The 17,723-nt window shown below is 51.3% G+C and overlaps 1 protein-coding gene across 6 annotated transcripts; it reads right to left on the bottom strand.

Annotated features, from left to right (window-relative positions):
* Nucleotides 1-692: 692 nt before the first annotated feature.
* Nucleotides 693-17,630, bottom strand: vwa7 (von Willebrand factor A domain containing 7). 6 transcript variants are annotated; one of them, XM_069187788.1, is made up of 19 exons: nt 17,303-17,630; nt 14,528-15,866; nt 13,306-13,496; nt 10,225-10,470; nt 9,803-10,087; nt 8,745-8,841; nt 8,242-8,364; nt 7,633-7,828; nt 6,489-6,658; nt 6,061-6,173; nt 5,611-5,727; nt 5,059-5,253; nt 4,791-4,923; nt 3,900-4,052; nt 3,640-3,732; nt 2,664-2,935; nt 2,424-2,560; nt 2,097-2,256; nt 693-1,194 (listed from the first exon to the last, which is right to left on the bottom strand). In XM_069187788.1, the coding sequence occupies exons 4-19, from the start codon at nt 10,444-10,446 to the stop codon at nt 751-753; spliced, it is 2,910 nt and encodes a 969-aa protein (XP_069043889.1). In that variant the 5' UTR covers nt 10,447-10,470; nt 13,306-13,496; nt 14,528-15,866; nt 17,303-17,630; the 3' UTR covers nt 693-750. The 6 variants fall into 6 exon arrangements, with proteins under 6 accessions (XP_069043889.1, XP_069043887.1, XP_015196502.2 ...); XM_069187786.1 differs by having other exon boundaries at nt 10,225-10,448; XM_015341016.2 differs by having other exon boundaries at nt 10,225-10,448; nt 15,785-15,866.
* Nucleotides 17,631-17,723: the final 93 nt, after the last annotated feature.

The following is a 17,723-nucleotide window of genomic DNA, read 5'->3' as shown; positions in this document are numbered from 1 at the left end:
GGAGAATCGTATGTCTGTAAAGGACATTTACAGTACAGGAGGCACTTCTTGACACAACGGGTAGAGGAATTTATGGTTTCCCTGAGACCCCAGGAGAAAAATCCTCATATCAGACAGAACAGATGTTCTTCCCTGATTCACAAGCTTTCAATATTGTTTTCTGTTTCTGTTCTTGCATGAAACGCCTTGATGTAAGTGCTCCTTCAACTTAAAAGAGTTTGGCGGCACAGCAGCTGAACACACCCACATGAGAATCCCAGTCAAAGGGAAAGGATGCTTGTTTCGTGCAGTCAGACCCAGAACGTCTTTCCAGAACCTAAGGTGTGAAATTCCATCCATCCATTTTCTAACTGCTTCACCCAATTCATCCCAACAAGCAGCAGGCACAAGGCACAGTACTGTACATCTTAGAAGGGAAGCCAGTCCACCACAGAGCAGACAGACAGAGACACAGACACACACACACTCACACCAGGGCCAATTTTCCCTGAAGCCAGTTAACCCACCAGCATTGGAGTGTGGGAGGAAACCCATACAAACATGGGGAGAACATGCAAACTCCACACAGACAGCACCCCAGGATCGGACTTTAACCCAGGGCTCCAGCTCTGCAAAGCAGCAATGCTGACCTCTGTGCCACTGAGCTGCACAGGTGGGATGTTTTTGAAAATCAATGAATTCAATGAATGTTTCCGCTTCGGTGATTTCCAGCTGTGCGGATGCAGAGGTGCTCTCCTTGTGACAGCTGCATCAATGAAGCAGCACCCCGAAACAAGAGAGGGCAAAGACCGTGGGCCACGCGGCGGCGTGCAAGAACGCTCTCGCCACCTGCAGGTGGGGGGTGGAAACGCTGCAGCGCTGCAGGTTGCCGGCTCTGTCCCACAGGAGCAGCTCGGCCTCTGTGGAGCAGCAGCTGGAGGTGTACGCAGCCTGGACCGCGGCCCACGCCGAGCTGTTCCCCAGGAGCAGGGGGCCCTGGCCCTCCTGCAGGTGCTCCTCCTGCGCCCCGGACGCCCCACGGAGCACGAGCCGGCCTCGCCCCCGGCCCAGCTGCACCCTCCCCAGCCCGGAGCGCCCCCGGTCGGAGAGGAGCAGGGAGGCCGACCAGCTGGCGTTGGCGCAGGCCGAGGGGAGCGCGGGGCAGCTGCCTCGGACCTGCAGAGGAGAGCAGGAGGGAGGCTCCAGGTCGGGGTCCTGGGGGGAGACAGGGGAAAGCAATGAGGGTGAAGGATGGGGCACCCCAAAACCTCTGTCTGTGACTGAAAACAAAGAGGGAAGAACTTCACCTAAAGCCGCGGTCCTCAAAGAGGCCTGATCTAGGGCTCGTGGGTGACCCATTGCTAAAGACTGGGAACACCTGCGCCTAATTACTGAAAAAAGGCAATTAACCTTTTCATTATGAGAAATCTGGCCCTTGACAACTCTTAACAAACAAATCGTTTTACTAATCACCTGCTTCACTGATTGCCCTTAGAAACTGGGGAACCAAGGGGGACAGATAAACTCTACTGGACTGAGGCTCTCTGGGAGATGGGAAGGAGAATCCTGGTTTCAGGCTACAGAACAAGCAGGTTCACACCCAGCCCCACAGCTACCCAGGCTCAGACAGACACATTTAAAGAATTTGTTTTCCAGTAAGATTACCCTGTATCCTCGTTTTCTTGGAATTCTTACCTTTTCAGGTGGCCAGCATCCCACAGATTTTCTACAAACCTATTCGTGGTCACTAATCGCACACAGCAGAACCGCGGCACTGACAAACTGTGACCGATGTGCTCAGCCTGGGCTCAGGACCAGGGATACCTGACTCGTGGCCCTTCTGCACCACTGCAGCTCCTCGATTGCTAAATCTGCTAAATCAGCTCTGCTACTAATCAGTGAGTGAATCAAGCAGCTGATTGTAGCTGATTGGAGGGGTCTCTGGTGGAGTTCACTGGGGCAGTGTGTCTGCTGGCCCATGCTAAACCAGCTGGCAAGAGAGAAGGGAAAAGACCTCACAATACCCCACCTCCCGGCTCCCTCTCTTTGTCCCCCCACGGCTCGCAGCCTTACTGGACCAGAGCGGGGGGGAGGGGGAGAAACCGCTTTCCCTTTACCGTGTTGACCACGCTGAGGTGCAGCACTGCGAAGTTGGCATCTCTCTTGTCCTCCGATTCCACGCTCAGGCTCAGGGTGGCCGCGCTGCCCACCTGCGCCCCGCCGGGCGTGTCCAAATCCACCCAGCTCCGGACCGTGCCGTCCTGCGCCACGGAGAGCCTGGCGGGACGAGATGGAGTGGTGGGAATTGGCAAGACTGGCGCAGCTGTGGGCTGGGAATGGCTGAACACATCAGGAACCTACACCAGTGCTGATGGCATGACTGGCTCAGCGGCAGGCGTGAGGTCGGCGTGCCTGACTCAGCCGCAGGCTAGAACGGCGCTTACCTCTCCCTGCCCTTGTGTTTGAGAAACCCCCTGTCGTCAGCAGCTGTGAGGACAAACGTCCTGGCAGGGCCCCGGTTGTAAATGTCGAACCATACGGTGGAGGTGGTGCCGGGGGCCAGCTGGGGGAGAGAGAGCACCTGGAGCCGCAGGTTCGGGGGAGAAGGAGGGACGCGGGTCAGCTGCGGCACGTCGTCACAGCGGCCGAGCCGAGGTGCTGCCGGTGGCTCAGGGGCGCCTCACCTGCAGCTGCACGTGTGTGGCCTGGACCATTTCGCCGGACGCCCTCTCCAGCACGTTCCCCTGACCGTCTGTCCCCGTCAGTCGCACAGAGAACGGGACCGTGGGTAATGCGGGGAGCTGGCTCACAAACTCTCCGGGAGAGGACGAGGAAGAGCTGAGCTGCGCTCCCAGCAGGCTCTCGCCACGGGCGCTCAGCAGCGTCACGTGACTGAAAGAGACCTTGTGGCTGGCAGAAAGACCCGTCACTGTCAGCACCAGGAAGGTGGGGACACCTGACATGAGCAAAGGAATACAAAACAGAGTAAGCAGATGGGATACACAGATACAGGCGGACAAGGCACTCGTGACCTCGTGACCACATGAACAGGCAGAGGTTCACTCCGTGCTGAAAGGTGAGGGAAGGAAACAGTAGTTTCGTCAGGTAATAATAATAATAATAATAATAAAACTTTATTTTATATAGCACCTTTAAAGGTGGCTTCTCAAAGTGCTTTACAGGATGGCAATAACAATAAATAAGAAGAGTATAACAATAAATAAGGAGAATACACAAGATAAGACACAATGACAATATACAGAGGAGACCGTGGATGGTGGTACTAAGAGAAGCAGAGGGGTGAAGAATGGAACCAGTGAAGTAAAGGCTCTTCTAAAGAAGAGGGGTTTGAGTCTGCCCTCCTCTGCTCCCTGCCCCTGCTTACCGGCTCTCTACTTTGCTCTCCCGTGTGTTATTTATCTACTGCTCTGCCTCTCTTCCTCATACCTGAAGAAGGCTCCACAGCCGAAACATGGTGTTTCTTTTCCTTGCCTCTCAGCAGAGAGCACCTCTCTGCCGGTTCCTCTGCAGCCTGCGTTCGCTGACACAGCTCCCGACTCAAACACCTTCAACAATACGGCCTGATTTGCTATGACCCCCCTCCCTCGCTGCCCGTTACTTCACTCTGACTTGTCACCCGCTGGCGTGGCTGATGCTGACCTGCGACTGGGCTGCCCTCCACCCTGGACAGGCCTGGGTGAGTGCTGTTGACAGCCACGGCAAAGTGGTACAGGAAGTCCACGCTGCTCTGACCTGGAAGTAAAAAAACACAGGGGGTCTGTCACTCCAACCCAAGCACACACAGGCCTAGAGACCTCGTCTCTGAGGCGCCCTGGGTAGCATTTCAGTCTACTGGGGGACAAAAGACAACTGTGAATAAAAGTAAAGCTTTATTTCCCACACTGTCCTGAGTACTGTACCTATAACGTTGAGGGTGATGTTCTCCTGGGTTTCTGCCCTGATGATCCACTGTCCCGGACTGACGGGGGGGAGCAGGCGAATTCTGGTGAGCCCTTCAAATGTCTCCATCTGAGCCAGGTGTCCATTCTTTTCCAGGAAGGACTGTTCTTGTCCTGGAAACAAGGAGAGGTTGCAGAGAAAATAAAGTAGCGGGTTAAAATGAACAAAAGCTACCCAAACTGTATGTACAGTACTGTATGTGATCATACTCCGATACAAGACTATTGACTCAATACACACAGTAATACAATAGGCTGGTAGGAGGAACAGGCTAGCTAACTTGTAGTGCTAGTTTTACTGACATGTACTCCTAAGGAATTTTGATTTGAAACATTGAAATGAATGAAAAATGAGAATTTCTCTCCTCCGTCGCTCCTCTAGTAGTAACTCAAGATGTAGCGTTATCATGATCAATCCAGTACTCAAGTCTTAGAAAACAGATGGATTTGTATTTTAGCTCAGTGTGAAGCGTTCATTTAGTCACAGAATGAAAACTATGGTTCGGATACGGGCTTGAAAAGAAACCGCTGACTAGTTCTGGGTAAGTGAAATTAATTCAAATAAATGAAGCAGTGGTGCAAGCATAGAGAGATGGTCCGCACTGCTGCTTCACAGCTCATGGATCCCGGTTGCCCCTTCTGTGTGGAGCTTGCATGTTCTGCCCGAATTCACATGCGTTTTCACTGAACACTCCAGTTTCCTCCCTCACACATTTCAAAGCTTGACAGCTTGTCTGTAAATTGTGCCTGTGCACACGGGTGTGAGTGAGCCCTGTGATAGACTGGCTTCCTGTCTGGAAAAGGTTGCTTTGTGTAAAACCCAGCACGGCAGTGATGATGATGATCCCATACCTGAGGGACTGTGCAGGACGAAGGCCTTCAGCGAGCCCGCTATGTGGACGGTGACATTCTTCACAGAACTGTCTACGTGGAAGGAATGAGGCGACACAGAGGAGGGTCCCGTCTGGACGTGGAACAGAGTGACCTGGAACAAGGACGTCATGAGAGAGACAACAGCAGGGGAAAACAAGACTCAGCACGCTGAGCCATCCTCTTCCGCCATCTTGTTTCTCAGGGATGGGGGGGCTTGGGGCGAGCCTCCCAAAGGAGTGGCCGGTACCTTGGCGGGCAACGTGCTGTCCTGGACGATGGAGGAGACCTGCTGGATGTCTCGGTCGGTGGTGAAGACGGTCAGGCCCCCGGAGAGTGCAGACAAGCTCCTGTAGATGGAGAATCTGTCCGGAGACAAGACCTCTCTCCTCCTCCTCCGCCTCCAGCCGGCCCTGCTGGTGTCCTCTGTCAGCAGGAAGGTCACCTGCGGGCGAGAGGAACTAGGCCTCAAGCTCCCAAGGGTCAGCCCTGCCTGCCTCAGGACCCTCCCAGTGACTTGGGATCCCCAGCTTGACTCCCCTGGGGAAATTCTTCCCCCGCTACCCCAGCTACAGAGCTCAGGAATCAGGAGATGTTTGTCAAGCCTCCTCCCTGAGAATGTAGCACAGCACCTAAAGGGCACTGGAATGGTTTTTGCACTTCAAATAACAGGATGAATGAAAAAAGGCATGGATATTTTACAGGTGAGGGTGAACTGATCTAAGAAATGAGAATGTTGCGGTTTCCAGCTGGGTGTTTTGGAGGGAGAGTGAAGGTAACCGGCCTGTGGACGGGGTCTCACCTTGATGCGCTTCTCCACAGTGAGTCCCTCCACGGCGCTCTGGAGGTGTCTGTCCTTGGGAGAGGCGTCTGTGAAGACGTAGATCTCGGACTGGGGCGGGCTGTGGATCAGGGCCATCTGGAACAACAGGCGCAGAGTCCGCAGAACCGGCCTCGATCACACCGCGGCGATCATGGAGGTCTCTACACCATGCTCAGCAATAACAGCAGTCTGATCTCCAGTCATTTGTCGCACGTGTGGGAAGAGACGTCCCCGTGAATCCACCCAACCTGACGACAGGCTCGCAACCAGAGTGACTGAACAAAATCCCTCCCTTCCTTCCTGCACTGATTGGGCCTGTCTGGCTCTGGCCTGGTGTCGCGCCACTGTGTGGAGGCGCAGAGGTGTGTGAAGTGTCTGGACTACAGCCCTGAGAGCGAGTTGGACTCCCAGCCCCGGCCAGGCCAGTACCTGGAGAGCAGTTAGACACATCTCCGGCTCGTCTCCTCCTCCCAGGGCGGTCAGGTCCTCCAGGAATCTCATAAACACGTCGGGATCTTCCGTCTCCTGCAGGGGACCCACAGCTGGACAAGAGGTCCTACAATTAACTCTCGTTCCGTTCAGTTTGTACCACAACTTAAATATCTGACAGACGCTCTCCTCCAGGAAAGCTACAGAATGGTTGTGTTCCACAGGAGAGACCCATCCTTTCCGAAGGAGTGGGATCGGCCCCCACATGCATACCATGATTCCTGAGCACTGTAATGAAGTAGCATACCAGGCCTTCTCATTAGCCTCCTGCAGTTTGGCAGAGGCATGGTGCACGTATCACGGTACACACCACAGACATGGTGGAACCCTTGTGGAAACACGGTTCTTCAGGGTAATTTTGCTCTCACCTGGGTCGTGAAAAGGAACCAACACGTATGTGGTGGGCTCATCCAGTGTGCCCTGCCTCTCCTGGATGATGGAGAGCGCCCGGAGGCGAGCGGCCGTGATCTCTTCGAACATGCTGCCCGTGGTGTCAATCACGAAGACCAGAGCAGAGTTCCGGCCCACGTTCATCAGCCTGCCCATGAAGCACAAACCACTGCTTACACTGCTTCATAGACACGAGAGGGGACTAGACGCATTACATACAGCAGAGGAGACCCGAGACACTGCAGATCGGGGGAGGAACTGCTCCACCAGTGGGAGCTTCAGGGAGGCAAAATTGTACAGGACCAGAGTGGACATCATTGATCCCAGTCCTACTCTCACACAGTCACAGAGTGGACACCACTGATCTCAGTTCTACTCTCACACTGTCACAGAGTGGACACCAGTGATCCCAGCCCTACGCTCACACTGTCACAGAGTGGACACCAGTGATCCCAGCCCTACGCTCACACCGTCACAGAGTGGACACCATTGATCCCAGCCCTACTCTCACACTGTCACAGAGTGGACACCATTGATCCCAGCCCTCCTCTCACACAGTCATTAATAGCCCTCCTCTCACACAGTCATTAATAACCATGACATCAGTGTACCGTCTCCGCAGATGTGTGGCTCCTCCAGTAGCACAGCGCCCCTGGCTGCTAGACGGACTCACTGATTTGTTCTGCTCCTGAGGCAAGAGCACCACCCACCGGTCTAGTAACACCACAGACTGCAGCGGCCTGGTTTCCCCTGGCTGCTGAGATCGAGATCAGGCCACAGGATGATAACACGGTGGATAACACCAGATTAAGATACAGCTGTTTCATTTCCCGGTCATAATATACAGCTGCACTTCTCTGTTTAACACAGGAAGTGAGTATTAGTGTGGCTTGGTTCAAGACCTGGCAGGATGAGATCCTGGGACCCATTAGCTCCCAACTAACAAACGGGCCAGATGGGCTATATGGTTTCCTGTCATGCACAGCCTTTCGGGTGTTTAACCTTTCAGATGCTCCTAGTTTTGAGTTGATTTCAGACTAACTATGCCAAACACCGTTCAGAACAAGCAGCACACTGAGCACCGCGGTTCTTTCCAGACCTCTGACAGGTGCCGCTCCGTACCTGAGGAAGTCAGTGACTCCCGCCGTGTCCCGGAGGTCCCGCAGCAGCGCGACGGTTGCTGCGGTTGCCAGGCGGGCGGCGTCGCCATGGAGATAGTGATGCGGGGAGAAGAGGGGGGAGGTGCTGTCCTTGTTGATGCCCCCGCGGGCGCTGAGGGAGCGGCTCTGGTCCAGGATCCCGCCGTGGCTGCACTTCCCTGCCCGGGGCGCGGAAAGGGGAACGATGAGCTCGCAAGGGCGGGACGGGCGTTTCGAGAGAGGTGCACCAGGATCACAGTTAAATACACGACGTCATGGCCGGAGGGAGAGGTGAGAAGCATGGGCTCCACTGGCACCTTCAGCCCTTCCTGTGTTGGTGCACCGACAGCTACACTCCGTAGCGCAGAGACAACATGGCGCTGAAACATTTGCGTTACGCAGAGAAGTATCTTATCGATTTCGTCTATTTGCTGACCGGCCTCCCTTATCCAGATCGAAATGCAGCACAGGATTACTACATGAGTGTCTACTGGTACACTGTGATGGTAGGTTGACTTTAAGGTACAGTGAAGCACTGTCGTCTCCTGTCCCTGCGGAGTCCCCCTGACCGGTTCTCCCCCAGAGCTGCTACCTGGCGGCTTCTTGGGGTCCGTGCCGAAGTAGCCGGTGGTCAGGAGCTTCTTGCTGTTCACGTCCTCCAGGATGTTGTTTTTGCAGCTGAAATTCCAACATTCCCTGCAGGTCTGCACGTCCTCTGTGAAGAGATACAGGGGACACAGGGGGCGGACAGGTCAGATCCTGGAGATTGCAGGCTTCTCCGTGCCCAGCCAGGTCCTGCAGCGCAAAACACTTTGGGTCACATTTTAAAGGCTAGGGGGATACCACGGGCTTCCCCTTGGCCCTTATACACATAAACTAACATTGGTTTGTCCCATCACCTCTGTGAACTGCCATGCATTATTTTTTGCTCTTTCACAGCTTCCCTTAGCTTGCATCCTGCTTAATCATACTACCCATGGTGCTCTTCTGCCGTCCTCGCTCCTCTCTCCTGCCGTTATGGGTGCCATGTGTGAGCCAGGCAGCGCACTGACTGGGCTCCAGTCACTGGAAAGCCTGGCGAGAAAGTCAGCTCACCGGCGGCCACTGGTTCCAGCTGATCCGCAGAGTTCAAGAGGTCAGAGTTCACTTCGGTGTGGCCCATCTCCACCCAGTTACTGTGGCTGTAGAAATCCTGGAGGACAGGACAAACAGGACCCCGAGGAGTTACTGAGAGAGCCGCGCTGTGAAGAGAGGTGCTGAGCTGCACCACACAGAAGGCCAACCCCGGCTCACCGTGCGTCCATCAGGAAAGACCTGGCGGCAGTTTTACAGCTGGGAAGTTTTGTGCCGGCTCTGGTGGTCTGTTTTCAGTAATCAGAAAAATTGTGCAGTCAAACAGAAAAATAAGCACGTTTTACTTACTGAATATAATAAATAATTATCCTGAATAAAGATTTTTCCACTGTGTAAAAGAGAAGTCTAAAACTCGCATAACTTTTACACTATTGAAAACTGTGCAGTACCCCTAAGGCCGTCAAACCGCTCTGCCCAGCCGCCCCCATTCCTCTCTCCTGTACCTCCTGTATCAGCAGCCATATCACCCTGCAACTCACAACTGGCAGCCCACTGGAGCTCAGCAGGTGTGGGCCTGGTCAGCACCTGGATGGGAGACCTCCTGGGAAAAACTAAGGTTGCTGCTGGAAGAGGTGTTAGTGGGGCCAGCAGGGGGTGCTCACCCTCTGGTCCATGTGGGTCCTAATGCCCCAGTATAGTGACGGGGACACTAGACTGTAAAATAGGCGCCGTCCTTCGGATGAGACGTAAAACTGAGGTCCTGACTTTAAAAATCCCAGGGCGTTTCTCGAAAAGAGTAGGGGTGTAACCCCGGTGTCCTGGCCAAATTTCCCATTGGCCCTTACCAATCATGGCCTCCTAATAATCCCCATTCATCACTCTGCTCTCCTCCCCACTGATAGCTGGTGTGGGGAGTGTACTGGCACACTATGGCTGCTGTTGCATCATCCAGGTGGGGCTGCACACTGGTGGTGGTGGAGGGGATCCCCATTACCTGGAAAGCGCTTTGAGTGGAGTGTCCAGAAAAGTGCTATATAAGTGCAAGCAATTATTATTATTATTATTATCATTATTATTACCTGCAGTGAGTGCAGCAGGTAGCCCAGCCCTTCCCTGGCCCCCTGGTAGTCCCGGGCCCTGATGGAGTCCAGAGTCTGGATCCACCGCCAGCGCAGGAGGTCTCGAGCCCCCTGGATCCGCTCGGAGTCGAAGTGGTAGACGGGGTTGCTCTGCATCTCGCTCCGGAAGTCCATGTGGGCGTTGGCCCTGACCACCTCGCTCACCGCCTGCCAGAACGCCTTCATGGACACCGCCTCCTGGTCGCCGTAGTAACTCCCGAAGAGGTCGCCGGCCGTCAGCGGCTCCTGCCGGAGACCGGAAGAGAACGTCTGGGAAAAGAGGCGACCCTCCACCTCCGGGGTCCTGACAGCCCCCCTGCCTGTCCCAGGCCGACCAGGAGTCCGGTGAACCCCCCCCCGGCTCTGCGGCTCGGCCAGCCTACCTGCGGCTCCTGCTCTGGGAGGGTGCGTCCCCAGCGGTTGGGCCGGGACATGAGGATCTCTCGCGTGACGTTGAGGATGGCCTCCTCGGTGATGTCCTGGTGAGTGTAGGAGCTCCAGGCCAGAGTCAGGATTCGAGCCCAGAAGTTGGGGAAGAAGGCCGAGCAGGGAGGCAGCACGAGGGAGCCCACGCACAGCGCCCAGACCGCCGCGGGCAGCGCCATCGCTGGGGCGTGGAAGCACTGCAGCTTCAAAACAACATCAGCGCACTGTGCTGCATCTGTTCTCTGAGCAGCCCAGGTGGTTCACAGGAAGTGACATGAGGGATGGCATGGAGAGTCCAGTGAGCTCTGCCAGTGAGCTTCAGATGTTTAACAACAAGAATTTATTTCCCCTTGGATACTTCCTACCACACGGTGACTTCTGAGCACTCCAATCAGGAACTACTTTTTTCACATGTACCAGTTTATACAGTGGTGTAAAAAAGTGTTTGCCCCCTTCCTGATTTCTTTTTTTTTTTTGCATGTTTGTCACACTGAAATGTTTCAGATCATCAAACAAATTGAAATATTAGACAAAGATAACACAAGTTAACACAAAATGCAGTTTTTAAATGAAGGTTTTTATTTTAAAGGGAAACAAAAATCCAAACCTACATGGCCCTGTGTGAAAAAGTGATTGCCCCCTAAGCCTAATAACTGGTTGGGCCACCCTTAGCAGCAACAAGTGCAATCCAGCGTTTGCGATAACTGGCAATGAGTCTTTTACAGCGCTGTGGAGGAATTTTGGCCCACTCATCTTTGCAGAATTGTTGTAATTCAGCCACATTAGAGGGTTTTCGAGCCTTAACCGCTTTTTTAAGGTCATGCCACAACATCTCAATCGGATTCAGGTCAGGACTTTGACTAGGCCACTCCAAAGTCTTCATTTTGTTTTTCTTAAGCCATTCAGAGGTGGACTTGCTGGTGTGTTTTGGATCATTGTCCTGCTGCAGAACCCAAGTGTGCATCAGCTTGAGGTCACGAACAGATGGCCGGACATTCTCTTTCAGGATTTTTTGGTAGACAGCAGAATTCATGGTTCCATTTACCACAGCAAGTCTTCCAGGTCCTGAAGCAGCAAAACAGCCCCAGACCATCACACTACCACCACCATATTTTACTGTTGGTATGATGTTCCTTTTCTGAAATGCTGTGTTACTTTACGCCAGATGTAATGGGACACACACCTTCCAAAAAGTTCAACTTTTGTCTCGTCAGTCAACAGAGTATTTTCCCCAAAAGTCTTGGGGATCATCAAGATGTTTTCTGGCAAAACTGAAACGAGCCTTTATGTTCTTTTTGCTCAGCAGTGGTTTTCGTCTTGGAACTCTGCCATGCAGGTCATTTTTGCCCAGTTTCTTTCTTATGGTGGAGTCATGAACACTGACCTTAACTGAGGCAAGTGAAGCCTGCAGTTCTTTGGATGTTGTTGAGGGGTTTTTTGTGACTCTTGGATGGGTTGTCGCTGCGCTCTTGGGGTAATTTTGGTCGGCCTGCCACTCCTGGGAAGGTTCACCACTGTTCCATGTTTTCGCCATTTGTGGATAATGGCTCTCACTGTGGTTCACTGGAGTCCCAAAGCTTTAGAAATGGCTTTATAACCTTTTCCAGACTGATAAATCTCAATTACTCTGTTTCTCATTTGTTCCTGAATTTCTTTGGATCTCAGCATGATGTCTAGCTTTTGAGGATCTTTTGGTCTACTTCACTTTGTCAGGCAGGTCCTATTTTAGTGATTTCTTGATTGAGAACAGGTGTGGCAGTAATCAGGCCTGGGTGTGGCTAGAGAAATTGAACTCAGCTTTCCAAAGATGTGATAAACCACAGGTGATTTATGCTTTAACGGGGGGGGGCAATCACTTTTTCACACAGGGCCATGTAGGTTTGGATTTTTTTTTCCCTTAATAATAAAAACCTTCATTTAAAAACTGCATTTTGTCTTATTTGTGTTATCTTTGTCTAATATTTCAATTTGTTTGATGATCTGAAACATTTCAGCGTGACAAACATGCAAAAAAATAAGAAATCAGGAAGGGGGCAAACACTTTTTCACACCACTGTATCTACTGCAAGACGTTTAATTAAAGAATTATGATCACTCATAATATTAATATTCTTTTCCAATTCAGATCTTTCTATGTCAGTAATTCACTCTGATTTTCATATTTGTATTCTTGGTGGTCTTGAAATCCACTTTAGATCTTTATTTCTTATTAAGTTACTGTCTGCTCTCATGTGTTCTGTGTGCTCATGAGAGTCTTTGATGGTTTTGTCTGTTTCCAATCAGAATCTCATGTGCTCCGATCAGGCTGTTTGATTCCCGGTGCCCAGCGTGTCTCTGGCACTGAGTGCGATGAAAGGCACACGAGCCCAGTGCATCGTGGCACCGCTGTCAGGCTTGTTTCTCATCATGCAGGGTTTGTCAACCCACCTGAGCCTCGTGCAGACAGAAGGACAGAAGAAGACAGACAAGACTACAGCCAGAGGGCACAGACGGTGGAGTCTGGGAGAGACCCCCTGAGCCCCTCCTCTGCTCTACAGGGAAAAAGAGCAATGTCCCCTATTGTAGGCAACCAGGCGCTAAATGTTAAAATATGAACAGTTCCTGTGTAGTGTTAGTTTCCAACAGTCTGTAGTAACAAAAATACGTTTTTTGGCTTGGTCTTCTCTGTCTTCTCTTTTGAATGCAGAGAAGAGAGCTAAATCTTTTATCTTAAAAAAATGGAAAAATATACTTTCATACATTTCACCCCAATACTTTATCTAACACTAGCTAGACAGAACATCCTCAACAGGACAGGCTGCAGTGTGAACGTGAAACAACCTAAAGTTGTTAACCCATGCTGTTAACAGCTCCTCCTTTAAGGTATCGTGTTCATTCTGTTTCTGTTTTGTTTTGAGCAACAACATTTTATTTCCCTTTTAGCAAAACCTGTGAAGACACCACTGCTGCAATTCCAGGATCTAAATATACACCCGTGGGCTAACCCACAGCCTCTGAGGACGGGATGTCACAGGACACGTGACGGCAGCCTCACTTACTCGTCGAGGAGATGGTCGGTCGAATGATCCTGGATCGATCGCGGAGAAGCTGCTCACAGCCGACGCAGGCTCGCCAGCACGAACCCTCTCCCAGCGGTGTTATCTCCTGTGTCACAGATTTTCTTGTGCGACCCAGCCCTGGGGCGCTGGAACGAGGCCAGGCCCTGAGCTGTGGACCTGAACCCTTGCGCCTTTTGCAAACACCAGATACAAAACAAGACGTCCCAGTTACCGATTAGCATTGGCATAAACATATCTTTAACAAACACATGTGTATACAGCATCCGCAGGTGCTTACAGTACACACGAGCATGACCGCTTGGGATCTGCCCCTGGCTTCTGACACAGAGCGCACTCAAAGTGTGACGAGACGACCCCCACGTCCTCGATTCATGCACGACGGGTTCGCGTGGGCCCCCTGCCTGCTCCGGGGGTGTTTAACAAGGCACTTGCGAGCCCAGCGCGCACTGAGAGGCAGCAACCACACAGAGCCATGCTCCAGTCGCCCAGGTTAAATTTAAAATGAAGGAACGTGCAAAAAGATTCTGTCAGCTCCGCTGCTGAATCGCCAACTGGCATGCAAGAAACGCAACTGCGTGCTGAGTACATGGAGCGTGCGCATTCCATCTCATAATCCCCTGGCATAAACGAGTTGCATCACTAAGCCACAACTAATGAGTGCAGAGGAGAAAGGCATGTGTTATGGTCCATGCTGGAAAGCCATTTGGCACCCAGTAGCTCCTTCTCATTTGCAGGTTGATGGTCTCATGGCCAGATCTCCACTTGGTGAGACCAGCTTGCTGTTGCTCGCTCTCTCGGCTCAGGGCACAAGGTGATCGTGCCTGGTCCCAGGCATCTGTGACACCCGCACGTTTCCAATGCATCCGCTACCGACCCAGAATGTAACGAGACGGCTCGTGCTGCTTCCAGCTCTCTCACATGGGAGAGGAGCCACTTCTCCACAAAGGTCAGATCAGGAACCTCTCACTTTCCCAAGAGCTGCTCTTCGGCCTTTCTGCCGCTAAGAAGATCTGGATCAGTCCCAGTTACACACCCAGCGGAAGACTGAGGAGGAGAGACACAGCAGTGATGGAGGAGCCATTCGCCGTAGGAAATAAAGACCCCAGGAAAGTGATGCCTCTTCTGACCACAGACTTAACATTCAAAAAGGAATTCCACTGCTGGAAAGCAGAAAAAAACACGAGACAGTTCTCAGACTTACCTGTTGCCTCAGTGAAGAAATAAACACCTGCGGACAGAAGTCAGATCCTCTTTATGCAAAATATAAACCACAGCTTCCTTTGTCAGAGTCCGAAGGTTTGGTTGCCCTCTGTATCCAAAGGCGTGTGGCACCTCTCAGAGAGGAGTAGGAAGTGTTGACGAGGCGTCCTCTCACCTGCTGCAGCACGAGCGCCGGCTCTGTCTGGCCCCTCGACCTCGATTCCGTCTCCTTCGCGCTCAGGCTGCTCAGGCTGCGGTTTCTCGAGGAAAAAGCTCTTAACTTGCTGACGAGTAAAATCGACTTCCTTTCTCAGCTAATCAGACACTTTGTGAATCTTTTGATGCGGCTATGGCGACACTCAAGCCTTTTTTTTTCTTAAAAAAAATCAATCAGAATCAGAGGAATGATTTGATAACCTGCAAACATGGCACAGAGGACTGGGGGAGACTGGAGTCTTAATGTGGACACATGGAGTGCTTTTCAAGAAGGGCATTGTAGTGTACCCCTCTTCCCAGGCTGCTCTGCGATTCTACACAAAGGGGGGAAAAGTGGATCATGTGCTTTATACGTGAGAAGGCTTTCTTATTCAAGCCAGCCTGTGGGGAGCGTAACCACGGGAAACATGCTCCTTCACTGAGCTCCCCAGCAGTTAACCTGCTCCTCTGGCTGGATCGGTAGAAAAAGAAGTAAATACCAAACCACAGATTCCCAAGATGTTTGCGATGTTCTGCTTAAATCTGGATTTTGCCAACGTGTCTGGCGAAGCGGGGCTTGGCTGTGATCCAGCTGGACACAGATAAGCATGGAGACAATACAAGATGTCAGTCTCTTTGTGCTGCAGGAGCTGCTCGATGAAGGAGAGAAAACTGTTTTCCTGCTGTATTGTTCGTGGCAGAGAGCAGGGAGGCAGAGGGAGACTGCACTGCCCTTAATTCTTAGTTCTGCGCAAGAAGAGCATTCATTAACAGCAATCACTGATTTCACGGAAAGCAAAAGACAAATCTCAGTCACGGGCCCCGGTGAAACTTTAGCCTGATGTGAGAAGAGGAGGCCATGAGATCCTGTGCAGAATAATCGCAGAACATGCAGCTTCACCTGACTAGTTTCATTCGGGTGCAGTTTAGCTCGTAGCTCAGGGAGGGCACACATTTGCATGTTGCTGTTTAATCTGAGTATTCCAGCATGCATTTAATACAGAGATCAATAAAAAAACAAAAAAGCCCAGACACACACAGCCTGCTCTCAGGGGTACCTGACCTGACCAGAAGTGCCAGACAGGTCTGCCTGCGGGTTTCTTTTTTCACTCGTCTGTCTGTAATGTGGTTGGAGCTGTCAAGGTCTGAACACAGAGACAGCAAGTGTCAGAGGAAGACGGGTGAGAGTCTGCTCTGCTCCTGCATGGCAATGGGCCTTGGTCGAACCCACACAATGCCAAGGAAGTGGTGAACTATTTAACAGTTTCACTTCTCCTCACAGAAGTATTTTTTAAAGAATAACCTATTTCTACAAATGCCTGACTTATTTATTTCCGTATTAACAGAGTGGGTATCGCAGCTCTTTACTGCAGTACACAATTCCACTCATTTCCCATTTATATTACACACTACAATAAAGTAGTAGAATTTTTACTGATTGCTGCAAAACGAGTATGTAAAGAATTCGTTTCCTAAAATGGAAACAATGACACACAAATGCCACTGTTCCAAACTTCTGTAATTTTAGAGACGGGTGTTAGGTGTAAAAAACAACGATGTCTTCAGTAAAACCCCCAGACGTCTGATTCATCTGCATATCAAACTGGCTTCAAACCCTAAATTGAAAAGATTTGAGCCAAGAGATAAGCTTCTTACAGCCAAGACCACTGACTGAGCCCTTAGAGAACTAAACTGCAGAATGGTGCTGGTTTTTGACCTAAAATAAAAATAAAAGACTTAAAATAAAAATGACCAGCAGAGTGCTACTTCCCGAGTAAGAAACTCTTTTGACTCTTTTGAGTGGCAGATATCTAAATATTCACCAGGTAAGAAATGTCTTCTACTTTTTTGAAGGCTGGTCTGTTTCAGTTTCATTGAATTTGAAGACTGGGAATAGCTGTGCTTATGTGACCGTCGCAGTCCCGCGTGGGCTCACACCCTCCGCCACCCGTTTCGTCCCACAACACCTGGGTTCGAACCCGGGTCTTCGGCGTAACGCAACACGGAACCAGCCGAGTGAGCTAAAGGAGACCTCCCCAAGCCCAGGCAGCTGGGGTCCCTGCTACGCGCAGGGAGGGCGATGACGTCACCGTATCTGAACTAGCTCCGCTACACCCTCCCCTGCTGACTTCGTCTCGGTGAATATAATGATCAACTATATTGATAATCATAATTATAATTATGAGTTACACCTCTCAGGAAAGATAAGAGAATTCAAGATATATACATAGGCTTACTTCTGTTGGATTATCTGCATTATTACAGGTGTACCAATCCTATTTTGAACTGATATACCTGTACACCTGTTATCATGCAGGCAAGACTGGCTCTACAGTCTTTCAGCAGCAGCTTGTTCTTCTGCATTTGTTTGTACACAATTAAATTTCAATACAATACAAACATTTGTGATCTGAGAATCTGTGTTTGAAAATGAGAGTCCCGTCATGCAAGGTTGATACCATGAAACATTCGCAGTTCATCGCCTAGCGTGCTTTTCAAAAACAGCAGTTTCAGTGTGCAAATGAGAGGTCGGAGTGGGCACTACTGCCAAGTTTCAATTCAATCCTTCCAGAATACTCACGCGGGGAGCCCGTCTGGATACATTCCCGCTCAATATCCCAGACTTTTCCAATAGGGATGACCGGCCCGCTCCCAGCACTGTGCTGGTCTTATGTGGCCCCGATTATATGCCTCTACTGGCTGTTGGGAGTGTCATTCCTTGATATCCTGATGGGGATCAGTCCAGAGAACGGAGCACCTGCTAAGGAACCAGGTTTGTGGAGAAGCAAAGTGCTGTTTTCAAAAGCACAGAAGTTTGCCTTTCACTAGTTAGGCACTTCCCTGTGACAGGGAAAGAAAACCATGATTCCCTACACCCCTGCCTTCTGGAGCAGCCTGTTGATCCCTCTCTGTGCTTCTTGGCTTCAGGATTCACACCCCCTTCCTCTCTCATCCTGGCTAATTATAGCCCTCCAGTCCGGGCAGAATTGCCAGGCTGCAGT

This window comes from Lepisosteus oculatus, chromosome 3 (assembly GCF_040954835.1).
Source record: "Lepisosteus oculatus isolate fLepOcu1 chromosome 3, fLepOcu1.hap2, whole genome shotgun sequence".
NCBI classification, from domain to species: Eukaryota; Metazoa; Chordata; class Actinopteri; order Semionotiformes; family Lepisosteidae; genus Lepisosteus; species Lepisosteus oculatus.
Note: the sequence above shows the minus strand (reverse complement) of the source record. Positions and strands in the feature narration are given on the sequence as shown.